This window comes from Tamandua tetradactyla, chromosome 3 (assembly GCF_023851605.1).
Source record: "Tamandua tetradactyla isolate mTamTet1 chromosome 3, mTamTet1.pri, whole genome shotgun sequence".
Lineage (NCBI taxonomy): Eukaryota > Metazoa > Chordata > Mammalia > Pilosa > Myrmecophagidae > Tamandua > Tamandua tetradactyla.
In genome coordinates this window covers 40,933,800-40,948,069 of record NC_135329.1, presented here as the reverse complement: position 1 = coordinate 40,948,069, position 14,270 = coordinate 40,933,800, and the positions used below count along the sequence as shown (strand labels likewise).

Below are 14,270 nucleotides of genomic sequence, written 5' to 3'. Positions count from 1 at the left end.
TAGCTATTATTGTTTAGCCACTTCCATGAGACACTGTAAGCACCTCAAAATATAATACAGTCAGGCTCTCTTTGGAGATAAAAGACCTATTTATCCTTGAATTGTAGACTTTTTGTTGTGAGAGGATACAGTCAAGATTCCTTTGCTGCTCTCAGCTTGAGAAACAGCCCAACATCCTGCCCTGAGTCTGCTGGTACTCCTCAAGAAATACACACACATTCTCTTCTACTGCCAGTCACGCCAACATATAAATCTCACCTCTAACATTTTAGGGATTAGTGAAATTATGTTCTTTTAATTTACTGGGACATCTGAGATGGCCTGGACCCTAGACAGTCCTAGAGCCTAGAAAAGAGGACATGTTGAACCACATTTGGTAAATGTTCTCGACAGGCAATAATGTTTTCCCTATATTAATTACCTGGAGAATTGGGGTTAGAAATGATAGGGGGAAAGCTTAATGTCTCTTAGCTTTCTTTCCCACTCATGGTTGCCTTAGGTGCTCATTTGTACAACACTTTGGGGGGTCAGAGTGACTGCTTATATGAGGTCTAGATATGAGTAACCCAAGGATATCTCTCAGGCTAGGGGATGTTAATCCCAATGAAGAGTAAATGGAAGAAACACTCTTGGTGATTGAGGAGAAGGTAGAGCAGGAGTGAAGTTGGCACTGAGGAATGGCATGTTGTATAGCTGTGGGGCTGGGGGTGCAGGAGTCAAGTCTCAGGTATATTCCTTCCTGATGAAATGGCTACACTGAGTACCTGAGGAAGGCCCATTTCTTATTTCCCTCTGGATCACTGAGCACTGAGGACAAGTTCTGGCACACAATAGACACTCATTAGGTATTTTCTGAACTAAACTTGAATTGTACTAGACCTGATCTTGGAGACTAAGTATAGGAAAAAAGCATTCTAGGTCTGGGGAATAGAATGTGGAAAAAATTTACAAAAAAAACATTGGTTTAGAAATAGTAGGTAGTTTGATGTGATTAAAGCACGGGATGCATCGCAGGTTTATGTGAAAGATGAAGCTAGAAAGACAGGTTCAGGTCAGCTCATATAGTCATCACATATTTTATTTTGAGCATCTATGATTTACCTGGCACTCTTCTAGGGGTCAGGCTATAAGAATCAGAAAACACAGTCCATGCCTTCCAGACGTGGCCTTGAATAACTGAGGAAATGGGGCTTATTTGCTTAATGGGTAGAATGTTTGAGCAGGGGAATCAAGTAATTAGAGTGCATTTGAAGAAGTGTAATCCTGTAGCAGTGGGTAGGGTAGTTTGAATGAAGAAAGAAGGTGGACAAAGAAAGCAATCAGAAGGCAGTTGCTATAGTCTGATTACAGGTAATGAGAATCTAAATCAGGGCAAGAGCTTTGGAGTGAAGGAATTCGGGCAGGGAGTGAAAGGAATGAGCTGACACACATCAAGGAGGAGAGTGTTGGGGCAGAAGGAAGAAAAGGAGAGTAACAGAGAGACTAGGGAAGGAGCAGAGAAAAGGATGAAGAAAATAGAGAAGAGAGAAAGAGAAGCTTCCTTCTCCCAAGAGTTACCCAGGCTGGCACTCTTGGGCAGCCTTCCCCAGCAAAGACAGAGAGAGCAAGGTACTTGACACTTCGTATCTCAGTTGTCATTATGAAAAGGATAATGTGTCAATACCTATAGTCTCAAATTCCAGTTCAAGTCAGAGAAAGTGTGTCAGTAAGTTAACAGCAGGGACACGCTAAGGGAAGTGGGAGGTGAGGTGGGTGGGCCAGGGAGTAGGCAGAAGTGGAGGGAATATGGCTTTTCTCCTTCTGGGGAAGGTAATATGGGACAGTAAAGACAGAGAGGGCATCCAGATCAGGGAAACCAACCTGTGCCCACTCTCCCCGGGCAGAGGGCTTTTTCAGAATAGAACATCTCTTTGTGGGGTTCTAGTGGGAATGAAGAAGGGCTGGGGATCATCAGATGCTGTCTAGTTCCAAAGCCAATAAGCTACTGTTTGGGTGGTCTGCCTTGCAGGTTTCTTTCCCACCTGTTTGCCTATTGGAATCACTCCCCAAGTCTGTATTTCTTACATCTGCTTGGCTCCCAGTCAGAATCAAGATCTAATTTGGAACTGAAACAGGAACATTTGGGCAGCAGGAATAAGAAGAGGAGCTAGGGGCTTCTCTTGCAAATTCTGGAATCCAATCACTTAAATTGAATAAACACTGAATTTTATAAATACAGACCCGAGAGAGTTAAAATAACAACAATAACAATTATAATAATATGGCTAATAAATATTGAGAGGTTACTTTTGCTTGGAACTCTTACTACAGTGTCTCATATCCTTGTCACACAGTTGAGGAAATTGAAGCTTTGAAAGGTGGAGTAAGTGGCCTAGAGTCAACAGCCAGCCTCATAGGCAATCCAGCAAGGGATTCAATAGCAAGAAACAGCAAACATTCTCAGAGAGGTCAATTTTTAATGATTTGATTATATGTGTATAATATTGCATATAATATAATTAAACCAAATTTTCCTCTACTGAACAGAATCTCAGAGTTGGAAAAAAAATTCTGAAATAGAGATTTGACATGCCTGGGTTTGGTCCCCAATTTGCCACATGTGCCTGGTCTTGAGAAAGCCATCTCCATTCCCTTACCTACACAGTGAAGACGTGGATTTAAACAAACTCCTTCATGCTTAATACATTCATGTGTAATATTATTAGCTTACCAGACAATACTGCTAATTAAATACCCAGATGTTATTTTACAAACTTCCCTAACTGAACCACAATTATCAAATCTATTTGAAATATGACTGTCTTTTTTCCTTCAAATTGGTTATTTTTCTCATACTGCAAAATCTTGCCATCAAAAGGCCTGTTGAATCTACTTGACATTAAATACCTGTAGTTGTAGCACATCAATTGAGATATCAAAATTTATTCTTCTTAGTGTTATCACACTTTGGAGTTGTCAATGTTGTATAAAAAAATTATTTGTCCATTTGAATGCCCCAGAAGAAACATGAACAGTGACTCTTGGACAAAAAGAGTTTATGCATGGGATGTCAAATATTTTACTTTTCAAACACTTAAGGACCATCATCAATATTTCAACAAACTTAAACACATTTCTGTGTTCTGTCAACAGATCAGCAGTACTCATGGTCACCAACTCAGCACTTCAATGAAGAAAGATACTCCCCTGCTCCTAGGAATATGAAAGGATTATCCGGGAGTCGAAATCAACCACAGTTATGTTCTGGTCATACTTGTGGCTTAACACCCCCTGACGATTGTGAACTTACTCATGACCACATTCACCATGGGCAGGAACCAAGGCAGACCTACTTGCTCAGCCCGACTGACAGCTGCCCGATGGACCATCATCGCTGTTCACCTAGAAGTTCCATTCATTCTGAATGTATGATGATGCCCATGATGATGGGCGATCATATGTCTAGTAGCACTTTTCCCAGAATGCACTACAGTTCACATTACGATACCAGAGACGATTGTGCCATGTCTCATGCCAGCACAAAAATTAATCGAATTCCAGCCAATCTTTTGGACCAGTTTGAGAAACAACTCCCCCTCCACAGGGATGGGTTCCATACATTACAATACCAGAGGACTTCAACCGCCGCAGAGCAACGCAGCGAGAGTCCAGGGAGAATACGGCACCTTGTCCATTCTGTCCAAAAGCTCTTCACCAAGTCTCATTCCTTAGAAGGCTCTTCCAAGAGTAATGTCAATGGGACCAAAGGTGACAGTAGAGTGGATGACCACCACCATAGCCACCATTCTAAGCATAGTAAAAGGAGTAAAAGCAAGGAGCGAAAACCTGAAAGCAAGCATAAATCAGGCATGAGTAGCTGGTGGAGTTCTGATGACAATTTGGACAGCGATAGCACTTACCGAACACCAAGCGTGGTCCATAGGCACCATGTAGATCATATATCTCACTGCTATCCTGAAACTCTCCAGAGCCCCTTTGGGGATCTCTCACTAAAGACTTCTAAAAGTAATAATGACGTCAAGTGCTCAGCCTGTGAAGGCTTAGCTATGACCCCTGATGCAAAGTACATGAAAAGGAGTTCCTGGTCCACTCTTACAGTAAGCCAGGCAAAGGAAGCTTATCGTAAGAGCTCCCTTAACTTGGATAAGCCTCTGGTCCATCAGGAAATCAAGCCCTCCTTGAGGCCATGCCATTACCTTCAGGTAAGGAGTCTCAATGTTATAACTGTAATTTGTATAGGAGTGTTAATAAGAAAATATCACAGGGGCTAGTAAATGCTCTGCTCTGGGAAAGTCTTTGAAGTGTTCTTAATTCTTCCTTTGAACGATAACCCTAAACATGGTTGGCCCACCCCTTTAATGCCTCTAATGCTGGAAGATTTAACAATTTCAACAAAATCATATCAGCCCACATTAGTGTTTTTTCCTTTGAAAGTTGTGGTTTGGTCTAATGTAAATTGGCCTGCTACTTTAATCAGTTCATTTACCATACCTGACAATAGCATCTTTAAGCCTTCATAGTACCAAGGAGTCCGATTATGGAAATGCATTTGTTTCTCTGGAACATGGATTAAATGAAGATACCAAAGGCAATGATAATTAAAGACAGCCAATTGCTTAGAGGAAGCATATTGTGGAATTCTCTATTTTACATAATTTCCCTCTCATCTCTGTCTCCTAATCATGCCATCACTGACTATGCCAGGGGGAAGTGTCAGCCCACTGGGAGTCATCCCCTCTTTTAAGGATGCCTCTGCAATTAGCTCTATCGGCTAATAGTGCTATTACCAAAACTTGAGAGTCTGGGTTTTCATTACTATTTATAATATATTTTATTTTTTGTATTCCAATTCAGGAATCATGTCTGCTTGCCTGAGAGTGGTTGCTATTAGCTGTGCGTTGGTTTAGAGAAATCTTCACAGAATAATGAGTAATAATGCTAAATGCTAGCTGAGTCATCAGGCAGTCAATTAATGGAACAGATAAACAACTGCAAATCTTTTCATGAGTCAGGGGGATGGCAAATCATTTCAGTGACATCTATTGCCATCCTGGTACATCGGCCAAAATCCAGTGGTAATGTTTTAAAGTGAAATGTTAACCAAATTGCTTTCACAGACAGATTTATTCAAAGAAAAAAACTGGTAGTTAGATAAAAATATTTTTATAGCAAAGGTAAAGCCTTAAATTATGCTTATAAATGGTAAACCCAAATACTTTCCAAATATATATATATATATATATATATATATATATATATAAAATCTCTACGTGTTTCAAGGAACATGACAAGTGGAGTCAGGTTTCCCTCTTTGAGCTACTCATTGATATAGATGCAAAACCCTTGTTTTTCTCTGTTTGTACCTGGAAAACCCCAAGAACAATGTCCTTGGAAAGCCCCAAGGGCAATGTCCCCTGAACACTTAAGGATTATGCTAGTTATGGTATTTTCATCCAGGTCTACCTGAACCCAAAGTCTGCTTTCTCTCCACTACACCTACCTTGGCCACACCTTCTCTGCACTATTTCTTATCCCTCAATTCTATCTTCTCTCTCAAGCTTTTCCTGACTACTTCTCCCCTTTGATCAACCTTTCTTCTGCCCTTCAACAGCTATTTAAAATTTTTCTATTTATGGAAAATATCAATTATATATAAAGGTAAAAGAATAATAGAGTTAATCACCATACACCTATCACCCAACTTAAAAACTAACAATTCATAGCCAGTTTGGGTTCATTTTTACCCTAAGCATTTCCCAAAGCTTATGTGCCAACAAATTTAATATATCACCTAATTTCAACTGTAAATATTTATGTACTTAATATCTAAAAGATCCACACTGAAAGATAAGGGTTTGTTCTATTAAAACATAACCACAACATTGTTATCAAACACTCATGTTAAAAAAACAGTAATTCATTAATGTTTTCAAATATCCAGTCAATATTCAAATGTCCCTGGTAACTCACAATTTTTTTATGATCTTTTTAAATTAGAGAAGTTTTAGGTTTACAGGAAAATCATTCAGAAAAAACAGAGTTCCCATATATCTTTCCTATTATTAATGCTTTGTGTTAACATGATAACTTTACAATTGATGAAATAATATAATTGTACTGTTAACTGCAGTCCCTAGTTTACACTAGGGTTCACTATTGTACAGTCCTATGTTATACTTAAAATTTCTATTCTAGTGGCATTTATACAACTTAAATTTTTATGTGGGGGGTGCATGGTCTGGGAATCGAACCCGGGTCTCCTGCATGGAAAGCGGGCATTCTAACCACTGAACTACCCGTGTACCTTTAAAATTTCTTTTTTAATCACGTTCAAATATATAAATCGATGGTGTTGACTATATAAACAATGTTGTGTTACCATCACCACCTCTCTCATCAAAACTTTTCCATCACCCTAAAAAGAAACTCCCTACCAATTAGGCATTAACTTTCCATTCCATACACACACCCCAGCTCCTAGTTTCTGACTCTATGAATTTCTTTACCCTAATTATTTCATATCAGGCAGATCATGCAATATTTTTCCTTTTGCATCTGACATATTTCTTTCAACATGTCTTCAGGCTCCGTTCATATTGTCCCATATGTCAGACCATGGTTGAATTTAGGGTTCTCACTTCATGTAGTACAGTTCCATAGATTTGTTTTTTTACTTATTATTCTGTTACCGTATATACAGCCTAACATTTCCCCCTTTAAACCACATTTAGGTGTATATTTCTGTGATGTTAATTGTATTTACAATGCTGTTCTACCATCACCACATTATTATGAAAACATTCCCATCATTCCAAATAGAAACTCCATAATTTTAAGCTTTAGCTTCCCTTCCTTATCCCCATTCGGTCCCCTGGTAACTTATACTCTAGATTCTGACTGTATGAGTTTAATTATTCTGATTAGTTCATATCAGGAAGATCATACAGTATTTGTCCTTTTGGGTCTGGCTTATTTCTCTCAACATGGTATCTTCAAGGTGCATCCATGTTGTTGCAAGTAACAGGAGGTCATTCCTTCTTATGGCTAAATAATATTTAATTGTGTGTATATAGACCACATTTTGTTTGCCCATCATCAGCTGATGGACACATAGCTTGTTTCCATCTTTTGGCAACTTTGAATAATGCCCCTGTGAACACTGGTGTGAAAATATCTGTTTGAGGCTCTGCTTTCAATTCTGTTGGGCATATATCTGAGGGAATACTCAGTCATATGGTCAATCTATACTAAACTTTGTGAGGAACTGCCAAACTCTTCCACAGCAGCTGTACCATTTTACATTACTGCCAGCAATTAATGACTTCATGTTTCTCCACATCTTCTCTAACATTTGGAATTTTCTGTTTTTTTAATAGTAGGCATTCTAGTGGGTGTGAAACGGTGTCTCATTGCAATTTTGATTTGCATTTCCCTGATGGCTAATGATGTTGAGCATTCTTTTTATGTGCTTTTTGCTCATTTTTATATCTTCTTTAGAGAGATGTCTATTCAAGTCTTTTACTCATTTTTAAATTGAATTGTTTGTCTCTTTGTGTTAAGTTTAAGTATTCCTTTATATATGTTTTGGATATTAAGCCCTTATCAGATGTATGGTTTCCAAATATTTTCTCCCATTGTGCAGGTTGTCATTTTACTTTCATGGTAAAGTATTTTGAGGCACAAAAGCTTTTCATTTTTCTACATTTATCTTTCGTCACTTATGCTGTGGGGATAAAACTAAGAAACCATTGCCTAATACAAGTTCCTAAAGTTGCTTCCCTATTTTTTCTTCTAGAAATTTGATAGTTCAGTTCTTATATTTGGGTCTTTGAATCATTTAGAGTTAACTTTTGTATAAGGCGTGAGGTAGAGGTCCTCCTCCTTTCTTTTGCAAAGGGAGATTCAGTTTTCATAGTACTGTTTGTTAAAGAGAATATTCTTTCACAATTGAGTGTTCTTTGCCCCCTTGTCAAAAAATCAGTTAGCCATAAATGTGGGGTTGATTTCTGAGCTCTCAATTCAATTCTACTGGTATATATGTCTGCCCTGGTACCACTGCCGTTCAATTTTGATTACTGTGGCTATGGAATGAGTGTTAAGATTAGGAAGTGTGAGCTCTCCAACTTTATTCTTCCTTTCCAAGATGACTTTAGCTATTCAAGGACCTCTACCCTTCCATATAAATCTGATGATTGGCTTTTCCATTTCTGCAAAGAAAGTTGTTGGAATTTTTATTGGGATTGTGTTAAGTCTATAAATCAGTTTGGGTAGGAGTGACAGCTTAATGAAATTTAGTCTTCCAATCCATGAACAGATCATATCCTTTCATTTATTTAGGTCTTCCTTGGTTTCTTTAAACAATATTGTGTAGTTTTCTCTGTGCAAGTCATTTACATCCTTGGTTAGATTTATTTCTAGATTTTTGAATCTTTAAGTTGCTATTGTGAATGGAATTTTTTCATGATTTCTTTTTCCAATTTTTCTTTGCTTGTATATAGAAACACTACTGATTTTTTTGGTGTTAATCTGTACCTTACTGCTTTCCTAAATTCATTTATTAGCTCTAGGAACTTCCTTGTGGATTTCTTTTGATTTTCTGTATATAAAATCACATCATCTACAGATAGGGAAAGTTCAACTTCTTCCTTTCCAATTTGGATGCCTTTTAATTATGTTTCTTACTTAACAGCTCTGGGTAGAACTTCCAATACAATGTTGAATAACAGTGGTGAGAGTGGGCATCCTTGCCTTGTTCTTGATCTTAGAGGAAAAGCTTTCAGTTTTTCACTAATAAGTAGGATGTTAGCTATGGGTTTCTCATATATGCCTTTTATCAGGTTGAGGAAATTTCCTTCTATTCCTATTTTTCTAAGTGATTTTATCAAAAGGGAGTGCTGAAATTTGTCAAATGCCTTTTCTGCATTATTTGAGAGGATCATGTGGGGGGTTTTTTCCTTCATTTTTTTAATGTGATGTATTATTTTCATCGATTTTTTTTTAATGTTGAACTATTACAAATCTGGGATAAATCCTACTTGATCATAATATATGATTATTTTAATCTTCTATTGAATTTAGCTTGATAGTGTTTTGTGGAGAATTTTTGCATGTATATTCATAAGGGATATTGGTCTATAATTTCCTTTTTAGTGGTATCTGTATCTGTCTTTGGTATTAGGGTGATTTTGACCTCACAAAAGGAGTTAGGAGATATTCCCTTCTCTTCAAGTTTTGGAAGAGTTTGAGCAAGATTGGTTTTAATTCTTGGAATGTTTGGCAAAATTCACCAGCAAAACCATTTGTCCCTAGGCTTTTCTTTATTGGATAGTTTTTTATTACTGATTCAATTTCTTTAATTGTTATTGGACTTCTGAAATCTTCTCTTTCTTCTAGAGTCATTTTAGGTAGTTTGTGTGCTTCTAGGAATTTGTCCATTTCATCTGCGTTGTCTAATTTGTTGGCATGTGGATGTTCATAGTATCCTCTTATAATCCTTTTTTATTTCTGTGGGCTCATAGTAATGTCTCCCTTTTCCTTTCTTTTTTTTTTAAATTACATTTACATTTACTACACCTATAGCTGATTTTGGAATGTGGTGTGAGTCATGAGTTTAACTGCATGCTTTCTTTATATGTTTACCTAATTGTCCTTGCATAATTATAATTTATTGAAAAGTCTGCCATTCCCTGCTCCCTTTTATTTCTGGTTTTAGTTGTGTGTCCTCGTACTTTTTTTCTTTTTTCAGTCTAGCTAAAAGATTTCAATTTTATTTATCTTTTCAAAGGACCAACTTTGGATATTGTTGATTCTCTCTTGTTTCGTCTTATACTCTATTTCATTTATCTCTACTCTAATCTTTATTTCCTTTCTCAACTTCCTTGGATTTAGTTTGCTCTTGTTTTTCTATATCCCCCAGTTGTGAGGTTAAGTTTCTGATTTGAGGTCCTTCTTCTTCTTTTAATGTAAACATTTATAGCTATAAATTTCCCTCCCATGAAGGCGGTTCACCAGTGGGTCTATAAGTAACATCACCTTATTGAAGGTGAACACGAATAAAAGGGGTTGTCTAGACCCATGTGTCCACCAATTAACACTACAAGTATAAATAAGTTTTTGAATGAAAAAAAAATTTCCATCCCAGCACTGCCTTTGCTGCGTCCCATCAGTTTTTGTATGTTACATTTTTATTTGCTTCAAGATATTTCCTAATTTCCCTTGTGATTCCTTCTTCTCCCTGTGTTACTTAATTTCTAGCTTCATTGGGGAGGATACATTGTATGATTTCAGTATTTTTTTAATTTACTTAGACTCGTATTGTGACCTAACATGGTATCTCCTGGAGAATGATCCTCATGCCATAAAGAAAAAGAATGTTTTTCCTGTTGCTGTTGGTTGAGGTTTCTCTTTATGTCTATTAGCTCTAGCTTGATTTAGAGTATTATTCAAGTTTTCTCTTTTCTTCTTGATGGTCTCTCTAGATGGTCTATGCCTTATAAAAATGAAGTATTGATGTCTCCTACGATTAATATAGAACTGTCTATTTCTCCCTTCAATTCTGTCAAAATGTCCTTAAATTTTGGAGTTCTGCCATTAGGTATATTTATATTTAAAATTGTTATGTCTCCTCGTTGAACTGAGCCCCCTTTATCATATATAGTAATTTTCTTTGTCCTTCTTAACAGTTTTTTAACTTGAACTTGATTTATCTGATACTAGTATAGCTACCACAGCTCTCTTTTGGTTACTATGTATTACTATTCCCCATCCTTTCAACTTTAACCTACTTGTGTCTTTGACTTTAAGCTGAGACTTTTGTATACAGCATTTAATTGAGTCATGCTTTTGTATCCGTTCTGTCAAATCTCTGACTTTTGAGTGGAGCTTCTTAATCCATTTAAGTTTAAAGTAAGCACTGATAATGCAGAACTTGGCAAACTTTTAAACAGTGTGAGTCAGGATCCAGTGAAAAGGCGTTTGGTTGATTTGACTCTTTGTTTTAAAATCTAAAGTTTTCTCCTCTTTTTTCTCTCTCTACTGTTTCCACATCCATGAAAATTTTTGTGGTCGTTTTAGAAACCAGGTCATCTTTCTGAGACACAATGTAGTGATCTTTTTTTTCTTTTGCCCTTTCGTAGTCTGATAGTTTCCTGCAATCTGAATTCTGCAACGCCATCTCATAGTGCCATTTAAAATCTTTCTCTGGTCCTTGGATTTCTGTAAATTGGTAGTTAAACCTCCCAGCTCTTGAACTTAGCTACCCAGGGGTTTCTCACTGTATTCTGTGTTCACTAAATATGTTAGGTTCATGATTATATTTCCCAGTTAGACATGAAGCTCTAGAGGTAGAGATCATGCCAGCTCTTCCCCTTTTTCTTCCTCTGGAGCCTCTACACTGCTCAGCATATAACAAATAGGTGCCTGGGGGAAACTTTCAGGGTGAGTAACAGATATTAGTGAGACTGGATTAAGTCTGAGCTGTTACTCTCACAAAATACATTTTTTCCAGACTTCAAAACACTATATCTTTAGATAGTAGCATGTAAAAACTGAGAGGTTGTAATTTGATCTTGTGGGGAAAAAATGGGATTCAGTGGAACACAGCATTAAAGTAAATTCCCCTTGGTATTAAACAATGCTTCTATAAGACAGAGTTGAGAAAGAGGAAAAAGAAACAATTCCCATGCCACCCCTCAAAAACCTCACCAATTGTCTCAATTCCTAGGAAGAGCTTTATAAAATTCTATCTAGTAGACTATAGTCATATAAAGTTCTCATTATGTATAAACTCCAGTCTTGGACATCAGCCTAGCCTTCTTAATGTTCACTTCAGTAAAGTAGCCGCAGAAATTCAACCTGGAACATTGTTGTCCAAAGGTCAGAAAAGCATTTTCATCAGTATGCAAACCGCTTCTAGATTCGCGGTAAGTAGCTGTGGCTTCTCTCTGAACCCTGCTACATGTTCAACACAGCGCCCCCATTCAGAGTGGCATTTTCTTCTAGAAGCAAATTCCTCCAATTCTTCTATTTTACCTTTAAATGAAACCCAGTACTTTCTGAGACACAGTTTAGTGATTTTTTTTTTTTGCCCTTTCTTAGTATCCTTGAGTTGTCATGCCTAGGTACTTGTAAGGAGATTTAAGATGAACATTACAAATTATACTCACATCTCCTCAGACTGTTTTTGTCCTCAGTCTCAATTGAATTAATGTCCTGAATTTCCAAAGAGTTTCTTAGTTTCTTTCCTTGTTTGGATTGGATTGAACTTTCTGGTGGAGAGAGAGAGATTTCTAGATCCTCAGAAGCCCATATTTCATTCCACAATCAGAATTTAAGGCAATTAAGGGAATTTGTGTATAGATGCTGCTATCATAATAAAATTTAAAAGAATGCGAGAAAAAAATGTTCATACTTTCTTTTTATAGTTCACCAAAAACTTTCAAATTTTGAGCCAAACAAAAAGATTGCTTTTTATGTTCTTCTTTGATTTACATAGAATATGTAGTTAACATTAGAGGAGGGTTTTTCGTGATTTTAAGTAGATCAAAACACGATAGAATTAAAAGATATTCTGAGCCTATTTAAAATTCTTTAGAAAAAAGTCTTGTTTTTATATTTTCTACCTCATCAAAGCAAAGCATTTAAAGTAAAATCTTTAATGCATGTCAATTAATTTGGATAAGTGATTCACCTCAGTTAGCTGTGTGAACAAATGGCAACTGTATGTATGATGTGCTGCACAAAATTCTGGGCACACAAAGACTAGCAAAGAATGGCTGCACCCTGGAAGGGCTCGTGTACAGTCCTACGGCAGACAGTAGCTCCCTGAGCCACACTAGAGAGAGTACAGGATGTGAGCGAAAGATCCCGTCCTGGCCACTTGGAGCCGTTTGCTCTCCTCGTCTTTGAGACTTGTTGCCCCCACCCCCTAGTTCTCCACCCACCCCCATCCTTTACCTTTCTTTGTTTCCCTCACTTAACCTTTTCCTTTTTGCCTTCTCCTTCTTCTAGTCCCCTTCATTTTCTTTTGGTTTTCTCCTCCTGAACTAGTCTACGCCCTGGCCTGTGGTTTAGACTTTAGCCCCACAGGCTTCCCTCCTGGTAAAGAGGTAGCTAGTTTAAGACTGAGTGGTGGAGTTAAAAAAAATTTTAGTCCATTTTTTTTTTTCAGCTTACAGTTTTATTTTATATATTCTAATATACACAAAGGCAAGATTTTGTTTGGCTTTTAATATGTGATCCTCTTCCACTTTGATATGTTGGGGGAGGGGGCAAAGACATAAGGGGGAAAGAATAGGATGATTAATTTTGGCTAATGAAAACTTTCCCCAAATTTAAAAGTGTTTCAAATTCTATGCCTTCACTATCTCATTCCTGCAGAGACTTAAAAGCTGCCCTGGATGCTGACCAATGAGCCAGTCTTTGCAACAATTTATTGGAAAGGATTTTTAACTCAATATTTGAAAATTGTGATGATCCCTCCCTTTAGGATGCCAGAGTGAAAGTTTATTTATAAAGTTAATGAATTTTCCAGTGTATACACAAAAAATACATTTTTAAAAATCATTTATGATATGGCCCATGTATGACTAAAATTATCCTTATAAACGCTTCCAATAGAAAATCAAAGATCTAACAGGGATCTTTGGGTTCCTTTGATTCTGAGACTTCTTGGGCTCCTTTGGTTCTGTGATTATAAGATTTCAAGAAATTGTCCTTATTCAAACCGTAACTATTAACTGCATTCACTCTGTTCCAGGCACTGTGTTCTAAATTCGTGCAGCCTAGGTTCTGGCAATTCACTTATCAAGACAGCCCCCTAATGAGGCACCCCTTTATGCTCATGTAGGGCAGAAAGGGATCCACCCTCTCTTGCCCACTTTCTTCCACCTCAGTGCAACGGTGTTCATTGTAGCTATTTTTCCCCATAATCATGAAGTCATTGTCTTCAGCCTGGTGGGTTGAACAATCTGCACACACCACCAGGTCAGTGACTCATCAGAAGGAGCCAATGTCCAGTCCGCAGCTGCAGGGATGATTAAAAGCTCACCGGAAGTAGCTGTCTTTGCAGCCTAAGGCCAATGACATATAATTTAGGGATGTCACATTCTTCTGCTCCATTGTCCGTTTTGGTTGTAAGGAATGAAATGGAAGCAAGTTTCACCTTCAGAAAATTAAGTAGGCAAGCGAACATGTGATAATATCACTGGCTCAGATGAAAAACAGAAACAAAGACAAAACTTGCCCAACCAAGCTTATTTGTCCTTGGGATT

At 37.4% G+C, this 14,270-nt stretch overlaps 1 protein-coding gene and 1 long non-coding RNA gene across 3 annotated transcripts in view; one reads left to right on the top strand and one right to left on the bottom strand.

Annotated features, from left to right (window-relative positions):
- The window catches only part of DLGAP2 (DLG associated protein 2), a 1,049,558-nt gene that overhangs the window by 865,517 nt on the left and 169,771 nt on the right, over positions 1–14,270 (top strand). Inside the window, exon 6 of the mRNA XM_077153013.1 lies at positions 3,133–4,202. Within this exon, the coding sequence (XP_077009128.1) occupies positions 3,133–4,202 (1,070 nt within the window). The remainder of the gene's footprint in view (positions 1–3,132; positions 4,203–14,270) is intronic.
- Positions 1–14,270, bottom strand: part of LOC143677253 (uncharacterized) — a 96,288-nt gene that overhangs the window by 25,613 nt on the left and 56,405 nt on the right. The window lies entirely within an intron of this gene.